The 25,253-nt window shown below is 38.0% G+C and overlaps 1 protein-coding gene across 1 annotated transcript in view; it reads left to right on the forward strand.

Annotated features, from left to right (window-relative positions):
- Positions 1-25,253, forward strand: part of LOC137433762 (acid-sensing ion channel 1) — a 673,311-nt gene that overhangs the window by 514,849 nt on the left and 133,209 nt on the right. The window contains exon 3 of the mRNA XM_068126050.2: positions 20,696-20,823. Within this exon, the coding sequence (XP_067982151.2) occupies positions 20,696-20,823 (128 nt within the window). The remainder of the gene's footprint in view (positions 1-20,695; positions 20,824-25,253) is intronic.

Raw genomic sequence — 25,253 nt, forward strand, 5'->3', positions numbered from 1 at the left:
ATGGATAAATAATCATTACATCATTACATCCGCAATGGATAAATAATCATTATATCATTACATCTCTATGGATAAATAATCATTACATCATTACATCCGCTAGGGATAAATAATCATTATATCATTACATCTCTATGGTTAAATAATCATTACATCATTACATCTCTATGGATAAATAATCATTATATCATTACATCCCTATGGATAAATAATCATTACATCATTACATCCCTATGGATAAATAATCATTACATCATTACATCCACTATGGATAAATAATCATTACATCATTACATCTCTATGGATAAATAATCATTACATCATTCCATCTCTATGGATAAATAATCATTATATCATTATATCTCTATGGATAAATAATCATTACATCATTACATCCCTATGGATAAATAATTAATCATTACATCATTACATCTCTATGGATAAATAATCATTACATCATTACATCCCTATGGATAAATAATCATTACATCATTACATCCCCATGGATAAATAATCATTACATCATTACATCTCTATGGATAAATAATCATGACATCATTACATCCCTATGGATAAATAATCATTACATCATTACATCCCTATGGATAAATAATCATTACATCATTACATCCACTATGGATAAATAATCATTACATCATTACATCTCTATGGATAAATAATCATTACATCATTACATCTCTATGGATAAGTAATCATTATATCATTATATCTCTATGGATAAATAATCATTACATCATTACATCTCTATGGATAAATAATCATTACATCATTCCATCTCTATGGATAAGTAATCATTATATCATTATATCTCTATGGATAAATAATCATTACATCATTACATCCCTATGGATAAATAATCATTACATCATTACATCTCTATGGATAAATAATCATTACATCATTACATCTCTATGGATAAATAATCATTACATCATTACATCTCTATGGATAAATAATCATTACATCATTACATCTCTATGGATAAATAATCATTACATCATTACATCTCTATGGATAAATAATCATCACATCATTCCATCTCTATGGATAAATAATCATTACATCATTACATCTCTATGGATAAATAATCATTACATCATTACATCTCTATGGATAAATAATCATTACATCATTACATCTCTATGGATAAATAATCATTACATCATTACATCTCTATGGATAAATAATCATTGCATCATTACATCTCTATGGATAAATAATCATTACATCATTACATCTCTATGGATAAATAATCATTACATCATTACATCTCTATGGATAAATAATCATTACATCATTACATCTCTATGGATAAATAATCATTACATCATTACATCTCTATGGATAAATAATCATTACATCTCTATGGATAAATAATCATGACATCATTACATCTCTATGGATAAATAATCATTATATCATTACATCCCTATGGATAAATAATCATTACATCATTACATCTCTATGGATAAATAATCATTACATCATTACATCTCTATGGATAAATAATCATTATATCATTACATCTCTATGGATAAATAATCATTACATCATTACATCTCTATGGATAAATAATCATTACATTATTACATCTCTATGGATAAATAATCATTATATCATTACATCTCTATGGATAAATAATCATTAGATCATTACATCTCTATGGATAAATAATCATTACATCATTACATCTCTATGGATAAATAATCATTACATCATTACATCCCTATGGATAAATAATCATTATATCATTACATCTCTATGGATAAATAATCATTACATCATTACATCTCTATGGATAAATAATCATTACATCATTACATCTCTATGGATAAATAATCATTACATCATTACATCCGCTATGGATAAATAATCATTATATCATTACATCTCTATGGATAAATAATCATTACATCATTACATCTCTATGGATAAATAATCATTATATCATTACATCTCTATGGATAAATAATCATTACATCATTACATCTCTATGGATAAATAATCATTACATCATTACATCTCTATGGATAAATAATCATTACATCATTACATCCGCAATGGATAAATAATCATTATATCATTACATCTCTATGGATAAATAATCATTACATCATTACATCCGCTAGGGATAAATAATCATTATATCATTACATCTCTATGGTTAAATAATCATTACATCATTACATCTCTATGGATAAATAATCATTATATCATTACATCCCTATGGATAAATAATCATTACATCATTACATCCCTATGGATAAATAATCATTACATCATTACATCCACTATGGATAAATAATCATTACATCATTACATCTCTATGGATAAATAATCATTACATCATTCCATCTCTATGGATAAATAATCATTATATCATTATATCTCTATGGATAAATAATCATTACATCATTACATCCCTATGGATAAATAATCATTACATCATTACATCTCTATGGATAAATAATCATTACATCATTACATCCCTATGGATAAATAATCATTACATCATTACATCCCCATGGATAAATAATCATTACATCATTACATCTCTATGGATAAATAATCATGACATCATTACATCCCTATGGATAAATAATCATTACATCATTACATCCCTATGGATAAATAATCATTACATCATTACATCCACTATGGATAAATAATCATTACATCATTACATCTCTATGGATAAATAATCATTACATCATTACATCTCTATGGATAAGTAATCATTATATCATTATATCTCTATGGATAAATAATCATTACATCATTACATCTCTATGGATAAATAATCATTACATCATTCCATCTCTATGGATAAGTAATCATTATATCATTATATCTCTATGGATAAATAATCATTACATCATTACATCCCTATGGATAAATAATCATTACATCATTACATCTCTATGGATAAATAATCATTACATCATTACATCTCTATGGATAAATAATCATTACATCATTACATCTCTATGGATAAATAATCATTACATCATTACATCTCTATGGATAAATAATCATTACATCATTACATCTCTATGGATAAATAATCATCACATCATTCCATCTCTATGGATAAATAATCATTACATCATTACATCTCTATGGATAAATAATCATTATATCATTACATCTCTATGGATAAATAATCATTACATCATTACATCTCTATGGATAAATAATCATTACATCATTACATCTCTATGGATAAATAATCATTACATCATTACATCCGCAATGGATAAATAATCATTATATCATTACATCTCTATGGATAAATAATCATTACATCATTACATCCGCTAGGGATAAATAATCATTATATCATTACATCTCTATGGTTAAATAATCATTACATCATTACATCTCTATGGATAAATAATCATTATATCATTACATCCCTATGGATAAATAATCATTACATCATTACATCCCTATGGATAAATAATCATTACATCATTACATCCACTATGGATAAATAATCATTACATCATTACATCTCTATGGATAAATAATCATTACATCATTCCATCTCTATGGATAAATAATCATTATATCATTATATCTCTATGGATAAATAATCATTACATCATTACATCCCTATGGATAAATAATTAATCATTACATCATTACATCTCTATGGATAAATAATCATTACATCATTACATCCCTATGGATAAATAATCATTACATCATTACATCCCCATGGATAAATAATCATTACATCATTACATCTCTATGGATAAATAATCATGACATCATTACATCCCTATGGATAAATAATCATTACATCATTACATCCCTATGGATAAATAATCATTACATCATTACATCCACTATGGATAAATAATCATTACATCATTACATCTCTATGGATAAATAATCATTACATCATTACATCTCTATGGATAAGTAATCATTATATCATTATATCTCTATGGATAAATAATCATTACATCATTACATCTCTATGGATAAATAATCATTACATCATTCCATCTCTATGGATAAGTAATCATTATATCATTATATCTCTATGGATAAATAATCATTACATCATTACATCCCTATGGATAAATAATCATTACATCATTACATCTCTATGGATAAATAATCATTACATCATTACATCTCTATGGATAAATAATCATTACATCATTACATCTCTATGGATAAATAATCATTACATCATTACATCTCTATGGATAAATAATCATTACATCATTACATCTCTATGGATAAATAATCATCACATCATTCCATCTCTATGGATAAATAATCATTACATCATTACATCTCTATGGATAAATAATCATTACATCATTACATCTCTATGGATAAATAATCATTACATCATTACATCTCTATGGATAAATAATCATTACATCATTACATCCCTATGGATAAATAATCATTACATCATTACATCCCTATGGATAAATAATCATTACATCATTACATCTCTATGGATAAATAATCATTACATCATTACATCTCTATGGATAAATAATCATTACATCATTACATCCCTATGGATAAATAATCATTACATCATTACATCCCTCTGGATAAATAATCATTACATCATTACATCTCTATGGATAAATAATCATAACACCATTACATCCCTATGGATAAATAAATCATTACATCATTACATCCCTATGGATAAATAATCATTACATCATTACATCTCTATGGATAAATAATCATTACATCATTACATCTCTATGGATAAATAATCATTACATCATTACATCTCTATGGATAAATAATCATTACATCATTACATCTCTATGGATAAATAATCATTACATCATTACATCTCTATGGATAAATAATCATTACATCATTACATCCCTATGGATAAATAATCATTACATCATTACATCTCTATGGATAAATAATCATTACATCATTACATCTCTATGGATAAATAATCATTACATCATTACATCTCTATGGATAAATAATCATTACATCATTACATCTCTATGGATAAATAATCATTACATCATTACATCTCTATGGATAAATAATCACTACATCATTACATCTCTATGGATAAATAATCATTACATCATTACATCCCTATGGATAAATAAATCATTACATCATTACATCCCTATGGATAAATAATCATTACATCATTACATCCCTATGGATAAATAATCATTACATCATTACATCCCTATGGATAAATAATCATTACATCATTACATCCCTATGGATAAATAATCATTACATCATTACATCCCTATGGATAAATAATCCTGACATAATTACATCCCTATGGATAAATAATCATTATATCATTCCATCCCTATGGATAAATAAATCATTACATCATTACATCCCTATGGATAAATAATCATTACATCATTACATCCCTATGGATAAATAATCATTACATCATTACATCCCTATGGATAAATAAATCATTACATCATTACATCCCTATGGATAAATAATCATTACATCATTACATCCCTATGGATAAATAATCATTACATCATTACATCCCTATGGATAAATAATCATTACATAATTACATCCCTATGGATAAATTAATCATTACATCATTACATTCCTATGGATAAATAATCATTATATCATTACATCCCTATGGATAAATAATCATTACATCATTGCATCTCTATGGATAAATAATCATTATATTGTTACAGACACGACTTTGATGTTAAAGTGGGCCGAGCGGAATGGCCGTCGTGTCCGCACAAATTACCCGACTATACTCGACGTTGACGAAGTCGCGTTACGCTGGCTCAATAAGAAAAAGAAGACACCCGGCTGGGTTATAAAATGACGACACCAGGGATACGGTTCTCAAGACCTCCGGAGGAGATTATATTCGTTACGGAAGGTCAGATTACAGGGACGAGAGGTACAACATAGAAAGACAAGCACTTAGACACAATCTTATATTATTCCCAACAGACGACAGATAAACGGGACAAAACTGACTCACACGGGGATTGATGGCTAGGAAAGGCAAGGTAGCGATGGCTCCAGGTGCACCTGGGCTCGGGGCAGGATCAACACGGTTCGGTCCAGAGATGCGGGGAGGTCTCGTCGCAGCGCTCAGAGGTGACGTTCTTTCTCAGGCGGGTCTTTCTCAGGCCTCTCCAAACTCAGGCGCATCTGTTTCAGCGCTCGCAGGTCCGTCTTTCTCCAGCTGGGGGCGCATCTGACGTCACGTCCGCTACGTGGCCGCGTATATCCGGCGGGGAGTGACACGCCCTCGGCTCGCTAGCGCCGCCCCAGATGGAATCGGTCCGCCCTTCTGATTGGGTGCGGGGGGTTACCAGGCTCCGCCCTTGAGGAGGAGCTGACAGCCAGCCCCTCCGTGGTAACCCCGTGGAGCGCGTGGTCAATGGCGCTAATCGAGCCGGTGTGAGGACGCATCCTCCCCCGCGCCGCCGCCATCTCCTCTGTTGTTGTTGTAATGGTTGGTTGGGGAAGAAGATGGAAGGAGGTATGGAAAAGGTCCTAAACTCACTACTGATGCCATATAATCACATTCTGGTGCAACGAAGAGTCATAATTAATGGAAACGAGGCCTTAACTGACATAGACTAAGAATAACTAGCAAGATGTCCGAAAGTTGTCTACGTGTGGTGCGGTGGACCTGGGCACGACATTTAATGGGGGAATAAGGGGAAGGTCGGCTCTACTGATTGTTATTTACATGCAATGGGACTAGGGAATGGGGGATTGGGGAAAGTTGGGGAGTATTGGAGAAAATAGGGGAATATTTACAAGCGGATATGGAGGCCAAATTCCATATTCGCAACATTGCACCCTTCTCTACCCTCGGGGCATCCCGACCCGATAAATTTTTACCTACTTTAGTGTGGCACGCAATGTAGTTCCCTCTACTATTAACTCTACCCTGAGTGCGACAGTTTTACAGATATTCACGAATGAGTAAATATGTCCCCCTGCGACGTTGCACCCTTCTCCTCACAGAAACACACCCACAGGATAACCGAATCCGGAAAGAATTCTCAAACTAAACATACAGCCGGTAGGGAGCATTATTTACAAGATTACGCTGATATCTACACTACGATCCAGGACCTGTTTTTGGAGGAACACATGCAGATGTTATGCATAGAGAGAGCGCGCTTGCCAGCATCGATACACCAACCCACGAGTGCTCTGTGGCCGACGGCCTTTAATAACGTGCAGAGCACCCTTTCCCAGCATCAAAAGCACCACCCCACCACCAATCGGTGCAGTCACCATTGTTCATTGGAATAAAAATAAATTCGACAACCCCTAACCCTGCAGGTGTCTCTTGCTCTTCTTGTGGTGCACTTGGTGTTAACTAAAAGTGGTTCACCTGTATGGCATAGGTGCCACGTTGACCCATAGGTCCATCCCCGGGTGGTGCTTGGCCGCAAACGAACTGCGGTCCATTGTGGGTGGCCACAAACATTGCGGTCCATATGGTGTATCGATCCCGGCAGCAAACAGCGAAAGTGCAGGCCCACAACTGCGCAGCCAGCACCTCTCTCTCCTCTCTCTCTACCCCAAAGCCAGATCCTCGGAGGTGGGAGACAAAAGAAGCAGACAAGTGAGTAAGGTGGTAAGGGCGCAAAAGTGCACGCAATGTAAGGTGATGCACACTGGGGGCACATGGGAACCAGGTGAGACAGGTACGTTCCTATCGTACGCCCCCCCCCCCACCAGGTAACCTACATGGCCCCTCCCTTACCCCTTACTGTATCCACAAAACACAACACTACCCATAAACATCTACTTTACAAACCAACAACCATCCCTACTGTCTTCCCCGTTCCTCCCATATACCAAATTCGTCTTCTCTCCCTCCTAACCAATCAAATTTGCCATTTTCAACTCTCATCAAAATTTGCCATCTCCAACTCAACATCAAAATTTGCCATTACCAATTCATCATCAGTCCCTCCTAGGGAGGGAGAGATGGAATCACCCCAATGTCTCATCCACGTCGTGATGCGTCTCACAAATCCACACAGCGATTCATCTCCTGCAACAAAACAAAGAAAACACAGGTGTGGAGTCATCATCATCACCACAGGTAAGTGGCTGCGTATGGTGCGACAGGTTCTTCAATCCTAACTATTTCCTAAATGACTTTAACAACTTTACACTACCCGGGGTCTTTCTCCGGCCAAACCATTGGCCCTCTTACACTATGGGTTCTAAAAACCAATTCCCATTGGCCAAACTGTGGTGCTTTTCAATTTGGGGTCTCACTCCCCCGATTCATCTCCCGGTGCCCTCGCACAATTTCTGGGCTGTGGCGTGTACCTCTCCCAGTGGGTCTACCCACCTGCACACCTCCACCACTGCGGTTGCCTCCGAGCTTACCTGCTCCTTACCCTAACCTAACTACCTGGGGAAGGCCCTCTGGCACTCTCCCCTACTCGGTGCCCTCTCTGGCACTGGGCTACCCGGGTCCATCCTCCGGATCCTCGGGCCCCATCCACAACTCTACCGGCTCCCAGAGCCCACCTGCGGCCTCACCTGGCCGACATCCTCACAGTGGTGGAGTGCCCAACCAACTACACACACTAACAGGCTACACGCCCAGCCATTTCCACAACACTAATGCACCCATCCACAACACCATTCTGCAACCGCACCACAGATGCCAATATCCAACCACAATTTACCTGTACCCTCTACCTAACACTTACACTACCCGCCCCGGGTACTCGTGAAAGGGGTCCACTCTTCCCCCATCCACACCTTCGCACCATGCACACCACTCCGTACCACTTACTCCAACTCTCTCCACACACCTGTATTTGCACACCTATGCTCTCACACCTGGTGCCACCTGCACCCTTCTCTCCCCAAGCGCATTCGCGCTGATCCACACACTCACTACTCACACACTGCTCCACACACCTGTCCAGTTGCACACCTGTGCAATCACACCTGTTCCATCCTCACACACACACGGCATCATCTCATCTAACTACTCCCTTCTGAAACTTGCGCTTCCCAGTCGTCCCTTTAAACTATTGCGCTCCCTCGTCATTATCATCCATACTAATCTACCTGCGTCTCCACTACAGGTATCAGTCACTAACTAATCTTAACGTCACCTAATGTCATCTTCTAGGGCCCTACACACAATATCCTAACCCACCCGGGCTAGTTTTCACTGCCATACACCCCATAAGCTATTGCTCCTTTGCCCCACCATGGGAAGGGTGGCAGGGATGCCAGCCTTACCCACTGGGCCCATCGCTCACTACCAATTTTGCACATCAAATTTCAACAAATTAAAAATTTGCCAATCACTGCCCATCATCTGCCAATCACTACTGCCAATCCCTTGCCAATCATCAAATTTTGTTTTTCTCTAATTTTGGGTCCAAAACACTAACCTCATCACCCAGTCTACTCACTAATACCTCTCGGTGCGCCAATCCCTGTCCAAAGCCCGGCTTCGTGAAGCCAAGCAATGGATGCTGGTTGTTTTGTGCCAGCGGCTGGATGCGTCCGGCACTCGGTGCAGGGACGGGGGCTTACCCGGGCCGAGATCCCACGCATCACCTCGGCGTGGAGCCATCCAATGTCCCGATCTCGACCTGCCGGCACGTCTCAACAAAACGTGGTCGCCATGACGACCCTTCCTATCCAGCCGCCCGCTCCGCCTAGTGGAGCACGGACGCGGCCGTTCAAAGCGAGGCCCGGCACGCACCGAGGGCCCGATTCGGCTATAAGTCGTTCTAAACTCTACCCCGTCTAACGTCGATGCTTCACCTGCATGCTTACATCCCGCAGCCCGTTCCTTGCTCACACATCCAGCCGTGCTCATGCTCCTCGTACCTTTCCTTACACACCCAGGTACACCCATTCCACTCACAGCCTTGGTCACACACCTGACCACCGAACACCTTGGCACACATTCGTTGGTCGCACACCTCACCAAAACACCTCTTCGCACCCCCTCCTCGGTCACCTCCTCTGTGACAATCACAGGTGTGCTCTCATTCGCACACCCAACCACGTGCCTCACCACCAACTCCAGCGTGCATTCCCACTCACGCTCTACCATTCCAGGTGTGCATCCTTCCATCCCAGGTGTACATCCTCGCTCACCTGTCACAACTAACTCACGCTCCATGTCACTCTCACTACTTTCACCTCCATTCCTGACAGCGCACTCACCCTTACTCTTGACAGCGCACTCTTTCCTCAGGCACCTGTCCGTTACACACCTTTCTCGCGCACACTCTCCCGTTACATCCTCTGTAACACTCACCACACCGCGCTTCCATGTGTCCCCTCGCACACGCGCTACGACCGACTCACTCTCGCCAGCACCCTCACTCCTTGGCACGCACTTTTTCCTCACACACCCCAGAGTCGGACTTTCTCGCACACCTCCTTTTTCGCACACCAGACCTGTCGCACACTTCACCAACGGCCTCTCACGAACACCCGGGTCCATCTCGACCCCCAAGCTTCTTAAATCACCTGGCGCATCATACGCACGACCATATTGGTCACCACTTACACCGGGTCCTCTTCCTCTTCGCTTCTCCTCCATCACCTGCGAATCCCTCATTCGGTTAATGAGCACATCACGATCCAAACACAGACTTTGGACCAATTCTTTTATCTCCTCTTTTATCTCTTTGTTATCCCCTCTCCGTCGCTTCTTAATTTCGCTCACCCCTTCTTCCACTTCTTCTAATTTGTGCCTCACCTCTTTTATTCCCCGGTACGTCTCCTCAAGCTCGTCCTCCAAGGCTACCTTGACCGTTTCCAGGTGCGTCCTCACCTGCCGGTCCTTCGTCTCCATTACCTCTACCACCTCGTCCAACCTCGCCGTCAGTCCCTCACGTACCATCTGACATTCCCTCTTCGTCGCTACCAAGTCATCCTTTAGTTCCTTCTGTGTCGCTTTCAACCCTCCTAATACCGCAGTGTTCCTTTGAACCTGCTCCACTAACTCCGTCTGTCCCACCGTCAGCTGCTCCACCTCCTGCGTCAGGTCCTCTATGCCCCCTTGTAACTTTACAGTCCCCTTTCTCACCTCCTTTTCCATGTGCTCCTCACAGTGCCTCACCTCCTCGCGCACTCCTCCGACCTCCTCACTCACTCCTCTTCTGATCTCCTCTCCCATCACTTGCATCTCCTGCCCAGATGCCACCCTCATCTGCTCCATTTCCTCCCTGTGAGCATCCAGTTTGGTTTCTACCCCCATTCTGACCCCCTCTATCTGCTGCTCCATTTGTTTAACTTCCCTTTCCGCTTGGTCCCTCATGTCCCTCAATTTGCCTTCCATACTGTTTTCTAACCCCTCTAACCCATTTTTCACTCCCTCTATCTGATTCTCCTGGGCAGCCATTCTATTTTCTACCCCCGTTAACCCATGTTTCACCTCTTTTATCCCGTTGTCTAACCCCTCAAATTTCTTTTCTAATCCCTCACCGGTACCCCTCGCTTCGTCCCTCATTACCCCCATTTGGCCCTCCAATCGCTCACCCAATCGCTCAATTTGGCTCCCCATACTCATCTGTACAGCTGCCTGTAGCTGCGCAATGAGGGCCTGTATGTCAATCGGCTGCATGTTAAAGCCCGTTGATACAGCGGGCTCGGCTACCGTGCGCTCTTGCGAGGCGCCATTTTGCGTGCCTGCTACCCTCGCTGTTTCGCTCTCCTCATGTCCCTCAATTTGGTCCTGGACCGACCCTGCTTCACTCTCCCCTACCGGACCCCAGCCGTCTTGATCCGCCATAGCGCGACTTGCAAAATTCGAGTTTCGTAAAACAAATCCAAATTTTTTTTTTTTTTTTTTCGTTATAATTTCGGCGAGCGCAGTAACCGCGCTCCGGATCGATTTCGTCGAGCGCAGTACGCGCTCCGAATCGATTTTCCCTCCCAAAATTTGGGCCTAACTAATTTAGTCCCGGGTCCGAATCTCACTCCTCGACACCAATTGTTACAGACACGACTTTGATGTTAAAGTGGGCCGAGCGGAATGGCCGTCGTGTCCGCACAAATTACCCGACTATACTCGACGTTGACGAAGTCGCGTTACGCTGGCTCAATAAGAAAAAGAAGACACCCGGCTGGGTTATAAAATGACGACACCAGGGATACGGTTCTCAAGACCTCCGGAGGAGATTATATTCGTTACGGAAGGTCAGATTACAGGGACGAGAGGTACAACATAGAAAGACAAGCACTTAGACACAATCTTATATTATTCCCAACAGACGACAGATAAACGGGACAAAGCTGACTCACACGGGGATTGATGGCTAGGAAAGGCAAGGTAGCGATGGCTCCAGGTGCACCTGGGCTCGGGGCAGGATCAACACGGTTCGGTCCAGAGATGCGGGGAGGTCTCGTCGCAGCGCTCAGAGGTGACGTTCTTTCTCAGGCGGGTCTTTCTCAGGCCTCTCCAAACTCAGGCGCATCTGTTTCAGCGCTCGCAGGTCCGTCTTTCTCCAGCTGGGGGCGCATCTGACGTCACGTCCGCTACGTGGCCGCGTATATCCGGCGGGGAGTGACACGCCCTCGGCTCGCTAGCGCCGCCCCAGATGGAATCGGTCCGCCCTTCTGATTAGGTGCGGGGGGTTACCAGGCTCCGCCCTTGAGGAGGAGCTGACAGCCAGCCCCTCCGTGGTAACCCCGTGGAGCGCGTGGTCAATGGCGCTAATCGAGCCGGTGTGAGGACGCATCCTCCCCCGCGCCGCCGCCATCTCCTCTGTTGTTGTTGTAATGGTTGGTTGGGGAAGAAGATGGAAGGAGGTATGGAAAAGGTCCTAAACTCACTACTGATGCCATATAATCACATTCTGGTGCAACGAAGAGTCATAATTAATGGAAACGAGGCCTTAACTGACATAGACTAAGAATAACTAGCAAGATGTCCGAAAGTTGTCTACGTGTGGTGCGGTGGACCTGGGCACGACATTTAATGGGGGAATAAGGGGAAGGTCGGCTCTACTGATTGTTATTTACATGCAATGGGACTAGGGAATGGGGGATTGGGGAAAGTTGGGGAGTATTGGAGAAAATAGGGGAATATTTACAAACGGATATGGAGGCCAAATTCCATATTCGCAACAATATCATTATATCTCTGTGGATAAATAATTATTACATCATTACATCCCTATGGATAAATAATCATTACATCATTACATCCGTATGGATAAATAATCATTATATCATTACATCCCTATGGATAAATAATCATTATATCATTACATCCCTATGGATAAATAATCATTATATCATTACATCCCTATGGATAAATATAATCATTTCATCAATACATCCCTATGGATAAATAATCATTACATCATTACATCCCTATGTATAAATAATCAATATATCATTACATCCCTATGGATAAATAATCATTACATCAATACATCCCTATGGATAAATAATCATTATATCATTACATCTCTATGGATAAATAATCATGATATCATTACATCTCTATGGATAACGAATCACTACATCACCGCCGATGGATACATAATCATTACATCAATCCCTGTAGATAAATAATCATTACATCACCCAATTTGGAGAAATAATCATTGCATCACCCAATTTGGATAAATAATCATTGCATCACCCAATTTGGATAAATAATCATTCCATCATTACATCCCTATGGATAAATAACCATTACATCCCCATGGATAAATAATCATTATATCATTACATCACTATGGATAAATAATCATTATATCATTACATCCCTATGGATAAATAATCATTGCATCATTACATCCCCATGGATAAATAATCATTATATCATAACATCACTGTGGATAAATAATCATGACATCATTACATCCCTTTGGATAAATTATCATTACATCACTATGGATAAATAATCATTACATCCCTATGGATAAATAATCATCATATCATTACATCCCTATGGATAAATAATCATTACATCCCCATGGATAAATAATCATTACATCCCCATGGATAAATAATCATTACATCATTACATCCCTATGGATAAATAATCATTACATCCCCATGGATAAATAATCATTATATCATTACATCCCTATGGATAAATAATCATTACATCCCCATGGATAAATAATCATTATATCATAACATCACTATGGATAAATAATCATTATATCATTACATCCCTATGGATAAATAATCATTACATCCCCATGGAAAATAATCATTATATCATTACATCACTATGGATAAATAATCATTATATCATTACATCCCTATGGATAAATAATCATTGCATCATTACATCCCCATGGATAAATAATCATTACATCATTACATCACCCAATTTGGATAATTAATCATTCCATCATTACATCCCAAAGGATAAATAATCAATACATTCCTATGGATAAATAATCATTACATCATTACATCCCTATGGATAAATAATCATTATATCATCACATCCCCATGGATAAATAATCATTACATCATTACATCCCTATGGATAAATAATAATTACATCCCCATGGATAAATAATCATTATATCATTACATCCCTATGGATAAATAATCATTACATCCCCATGGATAAATAATCATCATATCATTACATCACGATGGATAAATAATCATTACATCATTACATCCCCATGGATAAATAATCATTATATCATTACATCACTGTGGATAAATAATAATCATTACATCATTAAATCACTATGGATATATAATCATTACATCCCCGTGGATAAATAATCATTATATCATCACATCTCTATGGATAAATAATCATTACATCATTACATCTCTATGGATAAATAATCATTATATCATCACATCTCTATGGATAAATAATCATTACATCATTACATCCCTATGGATAAATAATCATGACATCAATACATCCCTATGGATAAATAATCATTATATCATTACATCTCTCTGGATAAATAATCATTATATCATTACATCTCTATGGATAACGAATCACTACATCACCCCCGATGGAAACATAATCATTACATCAATCCCTGTGGATAAATAATCATTACATCCCCGTGGATAAGTAATCATTATATCATCACATCTCTATGGATAAATAATCATAACATCATTACATCTCTATGGATAAATAATCATTATATCATCACATCTCTATGGATAAATAATCATTACATCATTACATCTCTATGGATAAATAATCATTATATCATCACATCTCTATGGATAAATAATCATTTCATCATTACATCTCTATGGATAAATAATCATTATATCATTACATCTCTATGGATAAATAATCATTACATCATTACATCTCTATGGATAAATAATCATTATATCATTACATCTCTATGGATAAATAATCATTACATCATTACATCTCTATGGATAAATAATCATTACATCATCACATCTCTATGGATAAATAATCATTACATCATTACATCTCTATGGATAAATAATCATTATATCATCACATCTCTTTGGATAAATAATCATTACATCAATACATCCCTATGGATAAATAATCATTATATCATCACATCTCTATGGATAAATAATCATTACATCATTACATCTCTATGGATAAATAATCATTATATCATCACATCTCTATGGATAAATAATCATTACATCATCACATCTCTGTGGATAAATAATCATTACATCAATACATCCCTTTGGATAAATAATCATTATATCATCACATCTCTATGGATAAATAATCATTACATCAATACATCCCTATGGATAAATAATCATTATATCATCACATCTCTATGGATAAATAATCATTACATCAATACATCCCTATGGATAAATAATCATTATATCATCACATCTCTATGGATAAATAATCATTACATCAATACATCCCTATGGATAAATAATCATTATATCATCACATCTCTATGGATAAATAATCATTATATCATCACATCTCTATGGATAAATAATCATTACATCAATACATCCCTATGGATAAATAATCATTATATCATCACATCTCTATGGATAAATAATCATTACATCAATACATCCCTATGGATAAATAATCATTATATCATTACATCACTATGGATAAATAATCATTATATCATTACATCCCTATGGATAAATAATCATTGCATCATTGCATCCCCATGGATAAATAATATAATCATTACATCATTACACCTCTATGGATAAATAATCATTACATCATTACATCACCCAATTTGGATAATTAATCATTACATCATTACATCCCAATGGATAAATAATCAATACATTCCTATGGATAAATAATCATGACATCATTACATCCCTATGGATAAATAATCAATACATTCCTATGGATAAATAATCATTACATCATTACATCTCTATGGATAAATAATCATGACATCATTACATCTCTATGGATAAATAATCATTACATCATTACATCCCTATGGATAAATAATCATTACATCATTACATCCCTATGGATAAATAATCATGACATCATTACATCCCTATGGATAAATAATCATTACATCATTACATCTCTATGGATAAATAATCATGACATCATTACATCCCTATGGATAAATAATCATTACATCATTACATCTCTATGGATAAATAATCATGACATCATTACATCCCTATGGATAAATAATCATGACATCATTACATCCCTATGGATAAATAATCATTACATCATTACATCCCTATGGATAAATAATCATTACATCATTACATCCCTAAGGATACATAATCATTGCATCATTACATCCCGATGGATAAATAATCATTACATCATTACACCCCTATGGATAAATAATCATAACATCATTACATCCCGATGGATAAATAATCATTACATCATTACACCCCTATGGATAAATAATCATAACATCATTACACCCCTATGGATAAATAATCATTGCATCATTACATCCCGATGGATAAATTAATCATTACATCATTACACCCCTATAGATAAATAATCATTACATCATTACATCAGGAAGTGGCGTCAGGAAGGGCATCCGGCCATAAAAACATTGCCTCAAACAGGGAACCTTGATTGTCATGGGGCCCGCAAGGCTAACCCCGCTCTAGCGGGGAAAATGGCCTTAAAACGATCATTCATTCATTCATTCATATATTCATTTTTTTCATTACATCCCTATGGATAAATAATCATTACATCATTACAATCCTATGGATACATAATCATTGCATCATTACATCCCCATGGATAAATAATCATTACATCATTACATCTCTATGGATAAATAATCATTACATCATTACATCACCCAATTTGGATAATTAATCATTACATCATTACATCCCAATGGATAAATAATCAATACATTCCTATGGATAAATAATCATGACATCATTACATCCCTATGGATAAATAATCAATACATTCCTATGGATAAATAATCATTACATCATTACATCCCTATGGATAAATAATCATTGCATCATTACACCCCTATGGATAAATTAATCATTACATCATTACATCTCTATGGATAAATAATCATTACATCAATACATCCCTATGGATAAATTAATCATTATATCATTACATCACTATGGATAAATAATCATGATATCATTACATCCCTATGGATAAATAATCATTACATCATTACATCTCTATGGATAAATAATCATTATATCATTACATCTCTATGGATAAATAATCATTATATCATTACATCTCCATGGATAACGAATCACTACATCACCCCCGATGGATACATAATCATTACATCAATCCCTTTGAATAAATAATCATTACATCCCCGTGGATAAATAATCATTATATCATCACATCTCTATGGATAAATAATCATTACATCATTACATCTCTATGGATAAATAATCATTATATCATCACATCTCTATGGATAAATAATCATTACATCATTACATCTCTATGGATAAATAATCATTATATCATCACATCTCTATGGATAAATAATCATTACATCATTACATCTCTATGGATAAATAATCATTACATCATTACATCTCTATGGATAAATAATCATTATATCATCACATCTCTATGGATAAATAATCATTGCATCAATACATCCCTTTGGATAAATAATCATTATATCATCACATCTCTATGGATAAATAATCATTACATCATTACATCTCTATGGATAAATAATCATTATATCATCACATCTCTATGGATAAATAATCATTATATCATCACATCTCTATGGATAAATAATCATTACATCAATACATCCCTATGGATAAATAATCATTATATCATCACATCTCTATGGATAAATAATCATTACATCAATACATCCCTATGGATAAATAATCATTCTATCATCACATCTCTATGGATAAATAATCATTATATCATCACATCTCTATGGATAAATAATCATTACATCAATACATCCCTATGGATAAATAATCATTATATCATCACATCTCTATGGATAAATAATCATTATATCATCACATCTCTATGGATAAATAATCATTACATCAATACATCCCTATGGATAAATAATCATTATGTCATTACATCTCTATGGATAAATAATCATTATATCATCACATCTCTATGGATAAATAATCATTATATCATCACATCTCTATGGATAAATAATCATTATATCATCACATCTCTATGGATAAATAATCATTACATCAATACATCCCTATGGATAAATTAATCATTACATCATTACATCTCTATGGATAAATAATCATTACATCAATACATCCCTATGGATAAATAATCATTATATCATTACATCACTATGGATAAATAATCATTATATCATTACATCCCTATGGATAAATAATCATTGCATCATTACATCCCCATGGATAAATAATATAATCATTACATCATTACACCTCTATGGATAAATAATCATTATATCATTACATCACTATGGATAAATAATCATTATATCATTACATTCCTATGGATAAATAATCATTACATCATTACATCTCTATGGATAAATAATCATGACATCATTACATCTCTATGGATAAATAATCATAACATCATTACATCCCTATGGATAAATAATCATTACATCATTACATCCCTATGGATAAATAATCATTACATCATTACATCCCTATGGATAAATAATCATTACATCATTACATCTCTTTGGATAAATAATCATTACATCATTACATCCCTATGGATAAATAATCATTACATCATTACATCCCTCTGGATAAATAATCATTACATCATTACATCCCTATGGATAAATAATCATTACATCATTACATCCCTATGGATAAATAATCATTACATCATTACATCCCTATGGATAAATAATCATTACATCATTACATCTCTATGGATAAATAATCATTACATCATTACATCCCTATGGATAAATAATCATTACATCATTACATCCCTATGGATAAATAATCATAACATCATTACATCCCTATGGATAAATAATCATAACATCATTACATCCCTATGGATAAATAATCATTACATCATTACATCCCTATGGATAAATAATCATTACATCATTACATCCCTATGGATAAATAATCATTACATCATTACATCCCTATGGATAAATAATCATTACATCATTACATCCCGATGGATAAATAATCATTACATCATTACATCCCTATGGATAAATAATCATTACATCATTACATCTCTATGGATAAATAATCATTACATCATTACATCCCTATGGATAAATAATCATTACATCATTACATCCCGATGGATAAATAATCATTACATCATTACATCTCTATGGATAAATAATCATAACATCATTACATCTCTATGGATAAATAATCATAACATCATTACATCTCTATGGATAAATAATCATTACATCATTACATCTCTATGGATAAATAATCATTACATCATTACATCTCTATGGATAAATAATCATTACATCATTACATCTCTATGGATAAATAATCATTACATCATTACATCTCTATGGATAAATAATCATTACATCATTACATCCCTATGGATAAATAATCATTACATCATTACATCTCTATGGATAAATATAATCATTACATTATTACATCTCTATGGATAAATAATCATTACATCATTACATCTCTATGGATAAATAATCATTACATCATTACATCTCTATGGATAAATAATCATTACATCATTACATCTCTATGGATAAATAATCATTACATCATTACATCTCTATGGATAAATAATCATTACATCATTACATCTCTATGGATAAATAATCATTACATCATTACATCTCTATGGATAAATAATCATTACATCATTACATCTCTATGGATAAATAATCATTACATCATTACATCTCTATGGATAAATAATCATTACATCATTACATCTCTATGGATAAATAATCATTACATCATTACATCTCTATGGATAAATAATCATTACATCATTACATCCCTGTGGATAAATAAATAATCATTACACCATTACATCGCTCTGGATATAAATAATCATTACTTCCCTCCAAGCAGTTGTTGAGTTTGTTTCACTTAAATAATAAATGTTTCTCAAAATGAGCATTATAATGATCGCAGTTTTTTGCAAGTTGGAAGTTTGATGATGGAAGCTTGCTGTTTTCAGAATCTTATGTTGTTTTCGAATTTGTCTTGCCTTTGTCCTGTGCAGATGAAACATCATTTGAAGCCGGAATCAAGGTTCAAATCCACTCTCAGAAAGAGCCTCCATTCATTGAACAGCTTGGCTTTGGGGTTTCTCCGGGATTCCAAACACTGGTTTCCTGCCAGGAGCAGCAAGTAAGGCCTTGAGTAAAGCTCGGAGCCTTTGAACCTTGTTTGACTGCTTCTTTGAAGCACCACTCACGTTTTAATTGAAGACATTTCACTTTGCTCCAAAAGATTAACGTTGTCTTCAGGCAAAATAAAGGCATTTCGGTCCATCAGGTGGTTTGTGCTCCAAATCACCAATGGATATTTGAAACTGACATGCCCTTGGGGATTAAACTCGCACGTTTTCCCCGGGACTCAACCTTTGTGATGGTAAACACGGTATGAAAATCACAATCGGCACATAATTCGTTAATACTGTCGTGTCACCGGGGTTAAGACCCCTGGGTGACGGATGACTGAAACGAGCTTCAACTACGAGCCGCAGTTTGAACTTGGCGGGATTATATTTTCACGCGCACGTGAAGGTTTTTTTTTTGTTGTTGTTATAAAAGATCGAGGCTTGTGAAAGAGCTAACATTAATCACACAAAAAGTCAAACTGACACATAAAACATATAATAAGGGGAGCGGTAGACAAGATGGGGAGAGAGGGGGAAGGACACAAACACAACATTTGAGAGCAGGGACATCGAGAGATCTGTGGGAGGGAGAGGCCTTGGGGGGGAGGTGGGAGAGGTTGGAACACATGGACACTGCAAGGACTTCCAGGAAAGAAGTTGGAATTTCAAAAAAGTGGATCTGGGGTGAATTAGCAGGGGTAGAAAGGATCAAGGTTTTGGATGGGGGAAGATAAGAGATGGTGGTGAACAGCCGTTTTAAAGACCTGGAGGGAGGAGTGGGATTGAAGAGAGTGAGGGAGTTTGTTCCACAGGCGGGAGAAAAAAGGAATGAAAGAGTGAAGGTGAGCAGAGAGTCTTGATTTTGGCAGTTTAACCATGAGAGGGTTGCAGGCAGATCTTGTGCGACCTGTACAAATATTTGGGGGACAGAGCACAAAGAGAGCTGGGGGAGAAAGGCCGGAGAGGAGTCGGTAGAAGACAGAAAGACCACCAACCTGCCTGCGGTGAGTGAGTGAAAGGCCCGCGGAGTCAGCTTCATCGCGGGAGATTCCAATGATTCTGAAAGCTTTGGTTTCAACGGCGTGAAGCCGAGCTAGGTGTGAGGCAGGACCACCGGCCCAGAGGCGAAAACAGTATTCCATTGAGCTCCAGATGAAAGCCTTGTATGTGGTGAGGAGCTCAGGTGTGCCAAGGAAAGACTTCGCACGACGGAAGATGCCCAGTCGGCGACGAGCTTTGGAGGCCAGCTTGGAAATGTGGTTTTCCCAGGAAAGATCATGGCAGATAGTGAGACCCAAAAGCTTGAGTGACAGAACTTCTTGGAGAGGATTGTTGAGAAAGTAGATGGGAGGGTTGTCCAGTCGGTCTTTTCGGAGAGACATAGTAAGAGTGTGAGATTTGTCAGGATTGAAAGACATGTTCCACTTGTTTGCCCAGTCTGTGATTTTGTCCAGGTCTGCAGAGAGTGAGGAGGCTGCAGACTGCCGATCTGAGGGATGAGGAATGGAGCGGCAGATAGTGGAGTCATCAGCAAAGAGATAGAGAGGATTTTCCAGAGAGTCGGAAAGATCATTGATGAAGACCAGAAAAAGCACAGGGCCCAGAACACTGCCTTGGGGAACTCCAGCCTGAACAGGAAGAGGAGATGAGAGAAATCCATACAGGGTCACATGTTGACTACGACCAGAGAGGAAGTCCACAAGCCATGCATGGAGATTTCCATGGATACCATAGGAAGAGAGTTTGGTGAGCAGAGCTGGGTGCCAGACCGTATCGAAGGCACGTGATATGTCAAGGTAGACAGCTCTGATTTCCTGATTGGCATTGAGGACCTCCATCCATTGTTGAGACAGCAGAAGCAGCATGTCCAGAGTAGAATTACCTGGTTTGAATCCAAATTGATGATCGGAGATCAAGCCATTGGAGAAGAGGAAGGATTTGATATCCGAAGCAATGATGGATTCCGTGACTTTGCTGATTATTGGGAGCAGGCTGATTGGTTTGTAATTGCAAGGCTCTGTTTTTGCACCTTTTTGTGTGAAGCGGTAATGTTTGCTGATTTCCAAGATGATGGCAGATGACCTTGAGCAAAAGAGAGGGTGAAGAGAACAGAGAGAGGGTGAGATAGAGTGGCAGAGCAGGATTTTAGGACCCGTGGGCTGATGCTGTCTGGTCCAGTTGGAGAATCACAGTCGAGGTTTGACAAAAACTTCACCTTGTCAGGAGAGAAGGACACAGAGTCCAGGAGCAGTTGGGTTCTACTGGGTAAGGTGGGAACAGAGAGAGATGGGTTTGGGACACAAGATTTTGAGGCAAACAGAATTGAGGCATTCGGCTTTGTCACGTGTGGTGTCAACTTTGTAGCCATTTGAGGTAAGGGAGGGGATGGAGGGGGAACAAACACCAGAAATGGATTTGACCAGACACCACCAGGATTTGGAGGAGGGAGACAGGTTTGAGAGTTAATTCTTGAGTGTGGAGAAATCTTGCTTCCTGGCACTCCTAAGGGTAGACACACACTTGTTCCGAGCTTGGTGGAAGGAACTGAGATTGCCTTCACTTGGATTAGCCTTCCAAGAGGCAAAGGCAAGTTGTTTCAGGGCAACTGCCTCACCACAGGATTCCGTGTACCATGGACGGGAGGAAGAGTAAGACACTCCATTGACTGAGATCCGGGTCGGGAAATTGACAGATTGTGTCAGTCCCAATGAGTCGCAGAAGTCCTTTGCTGAGATGCCATGGCTGGTGAGAGATGAACCCACACCCAGCCAGCTGGCATGATGACAGTTGAAAATGCCACATATGAGGAAGAGAGAGTTGGGATGAGTGGATAGAAGTTGGTCCATGTTGTCAGACAGCGAAATGTAAATGGAGTCATCACTGTTTGGAGGACGGTACAGAACACATATGAACAAAAGGTGGGAGCGGAGAGGAAGCTGTAGCCAGAGGTACTCCTTGGGGTGGGGTGGAGAGAGGGCAGTGCAGGGAGAGTAGGGTTTTTATTCGAAATATTCGAAGCCTTATCTGATCGGATGGCTGGCACGGGGTTTTTATTCTGACCCACACACACAAATACGGGATAAGCAAAATCCACAATACAAGAATGAAATGCAAAAATAAAGTATTTAATGAAAATAAATGCAAGAGACAAAAATAAAAGGCGAGGTAAAAACTATAATTCCTAATTGAGACGTCTCCACTCACAGACTCACAACAACATGACGGGAAAAAGATAAAATAAAAGAAAATCCCTTTTATAATCGGCCGAACTCAGCTTTACTGTTCCAACGAGTGCGTCGATTGAGTCGACAATGTGTACCATGGACGGGAGCAGGTCCCACTTCGTTTGCCGTTCATAGCGGCCGAAGCGGCGGGAGCGGGTCCCACTCCAACAATGGCGCGGAGACGCTTTTTCGTCGCACCCCAACCGTGAGGTACTCCGTCAGGTGGCCATCCTTCACTAGCAAGGCTCCCATGATTTATCCGGCGCACACAAACGATCACCCGTCGTCCTCCCCACGCACAACAACCAAGTGACCGCCGCGAGAAGGCAAAACACAGCCGTTCTCTTGAAAGTCAGCACAAAAGAGACCAATATAGCAAGATGCTTCTTTTTGCTCCCCTAGCTCTCGAATGTTCCACCGCTGACGTCACACTCTGTCCAATCACCGACGTCCCATTACATCAGTCCATCACCACGACCAATCGTCGTCTTCGGGATGGAGCCTTACGGCCTTGCTTGACACCCAATGACGAAGGTCGAGGCGTGGCCTCCCCGGCACGAGTCGTCGGGGGGTGGAGTCTAATCTCTGTTCGGGAATGTTCGGATGACGTCGTGGTTTACTTGCCGATTGGCAAATGTGCTCGGTTTCTGTCGGGCTTTTATGGCTGTTGTAATGGCGGCCCTTTTTGATTAAATAAAAATGAAGGGAAAAATCACAGGGGCAATTACACACTGGGGTTTATTAATCTTGCGCCCTAGAACTAGTTAACACAAAAGCCACGCCCCTTATGGCGACATGCAAACACTCTTAACCTGAACATTTACCCTGCTTATGTACATAGAGATGGCTTATTCTTCTTCGCGTCACCCGGTCCATACTAAACCTACACTTTCCTACTTCCCTAAGGTATTTCATGCCTGCCCCCCCCACCCCCTCCAGCCCCCACAAACGTAACATGGAGTGTGAATTTCATTTGAATAATTTCATTATTCAAAATTGAATAATTTTATTTCTAGCTTTAAAACATGGAGTGTAAAATTCCAGCATTTGAATCCTCATTTCATGCAAGTATGCCGCTCGTTTACCTTGGCCTAACACTTGGGATTAGAAAACCTGATGGATGAATGATGTGACTCCAGACCAGTCTTATATAATCTTCACCACTCTTACATCACCGAGATGCAGTGTTCGTTCCTTCGGCCTGGCAGGATGGC

Source organism: Myxine glutinosa, chromosome 10, assembly GCF_964187855.1.
Source record: "Myxine glutinosa chromosome 10, kmMyxGlut1.1, whole genome shotgun sequence".
Lineage (NCBI taxonomy): Eukaryota > Metazoa > Chordata > Myxini > Myxiniformes > Myxinidae > Myxine > Myxine glutinosa.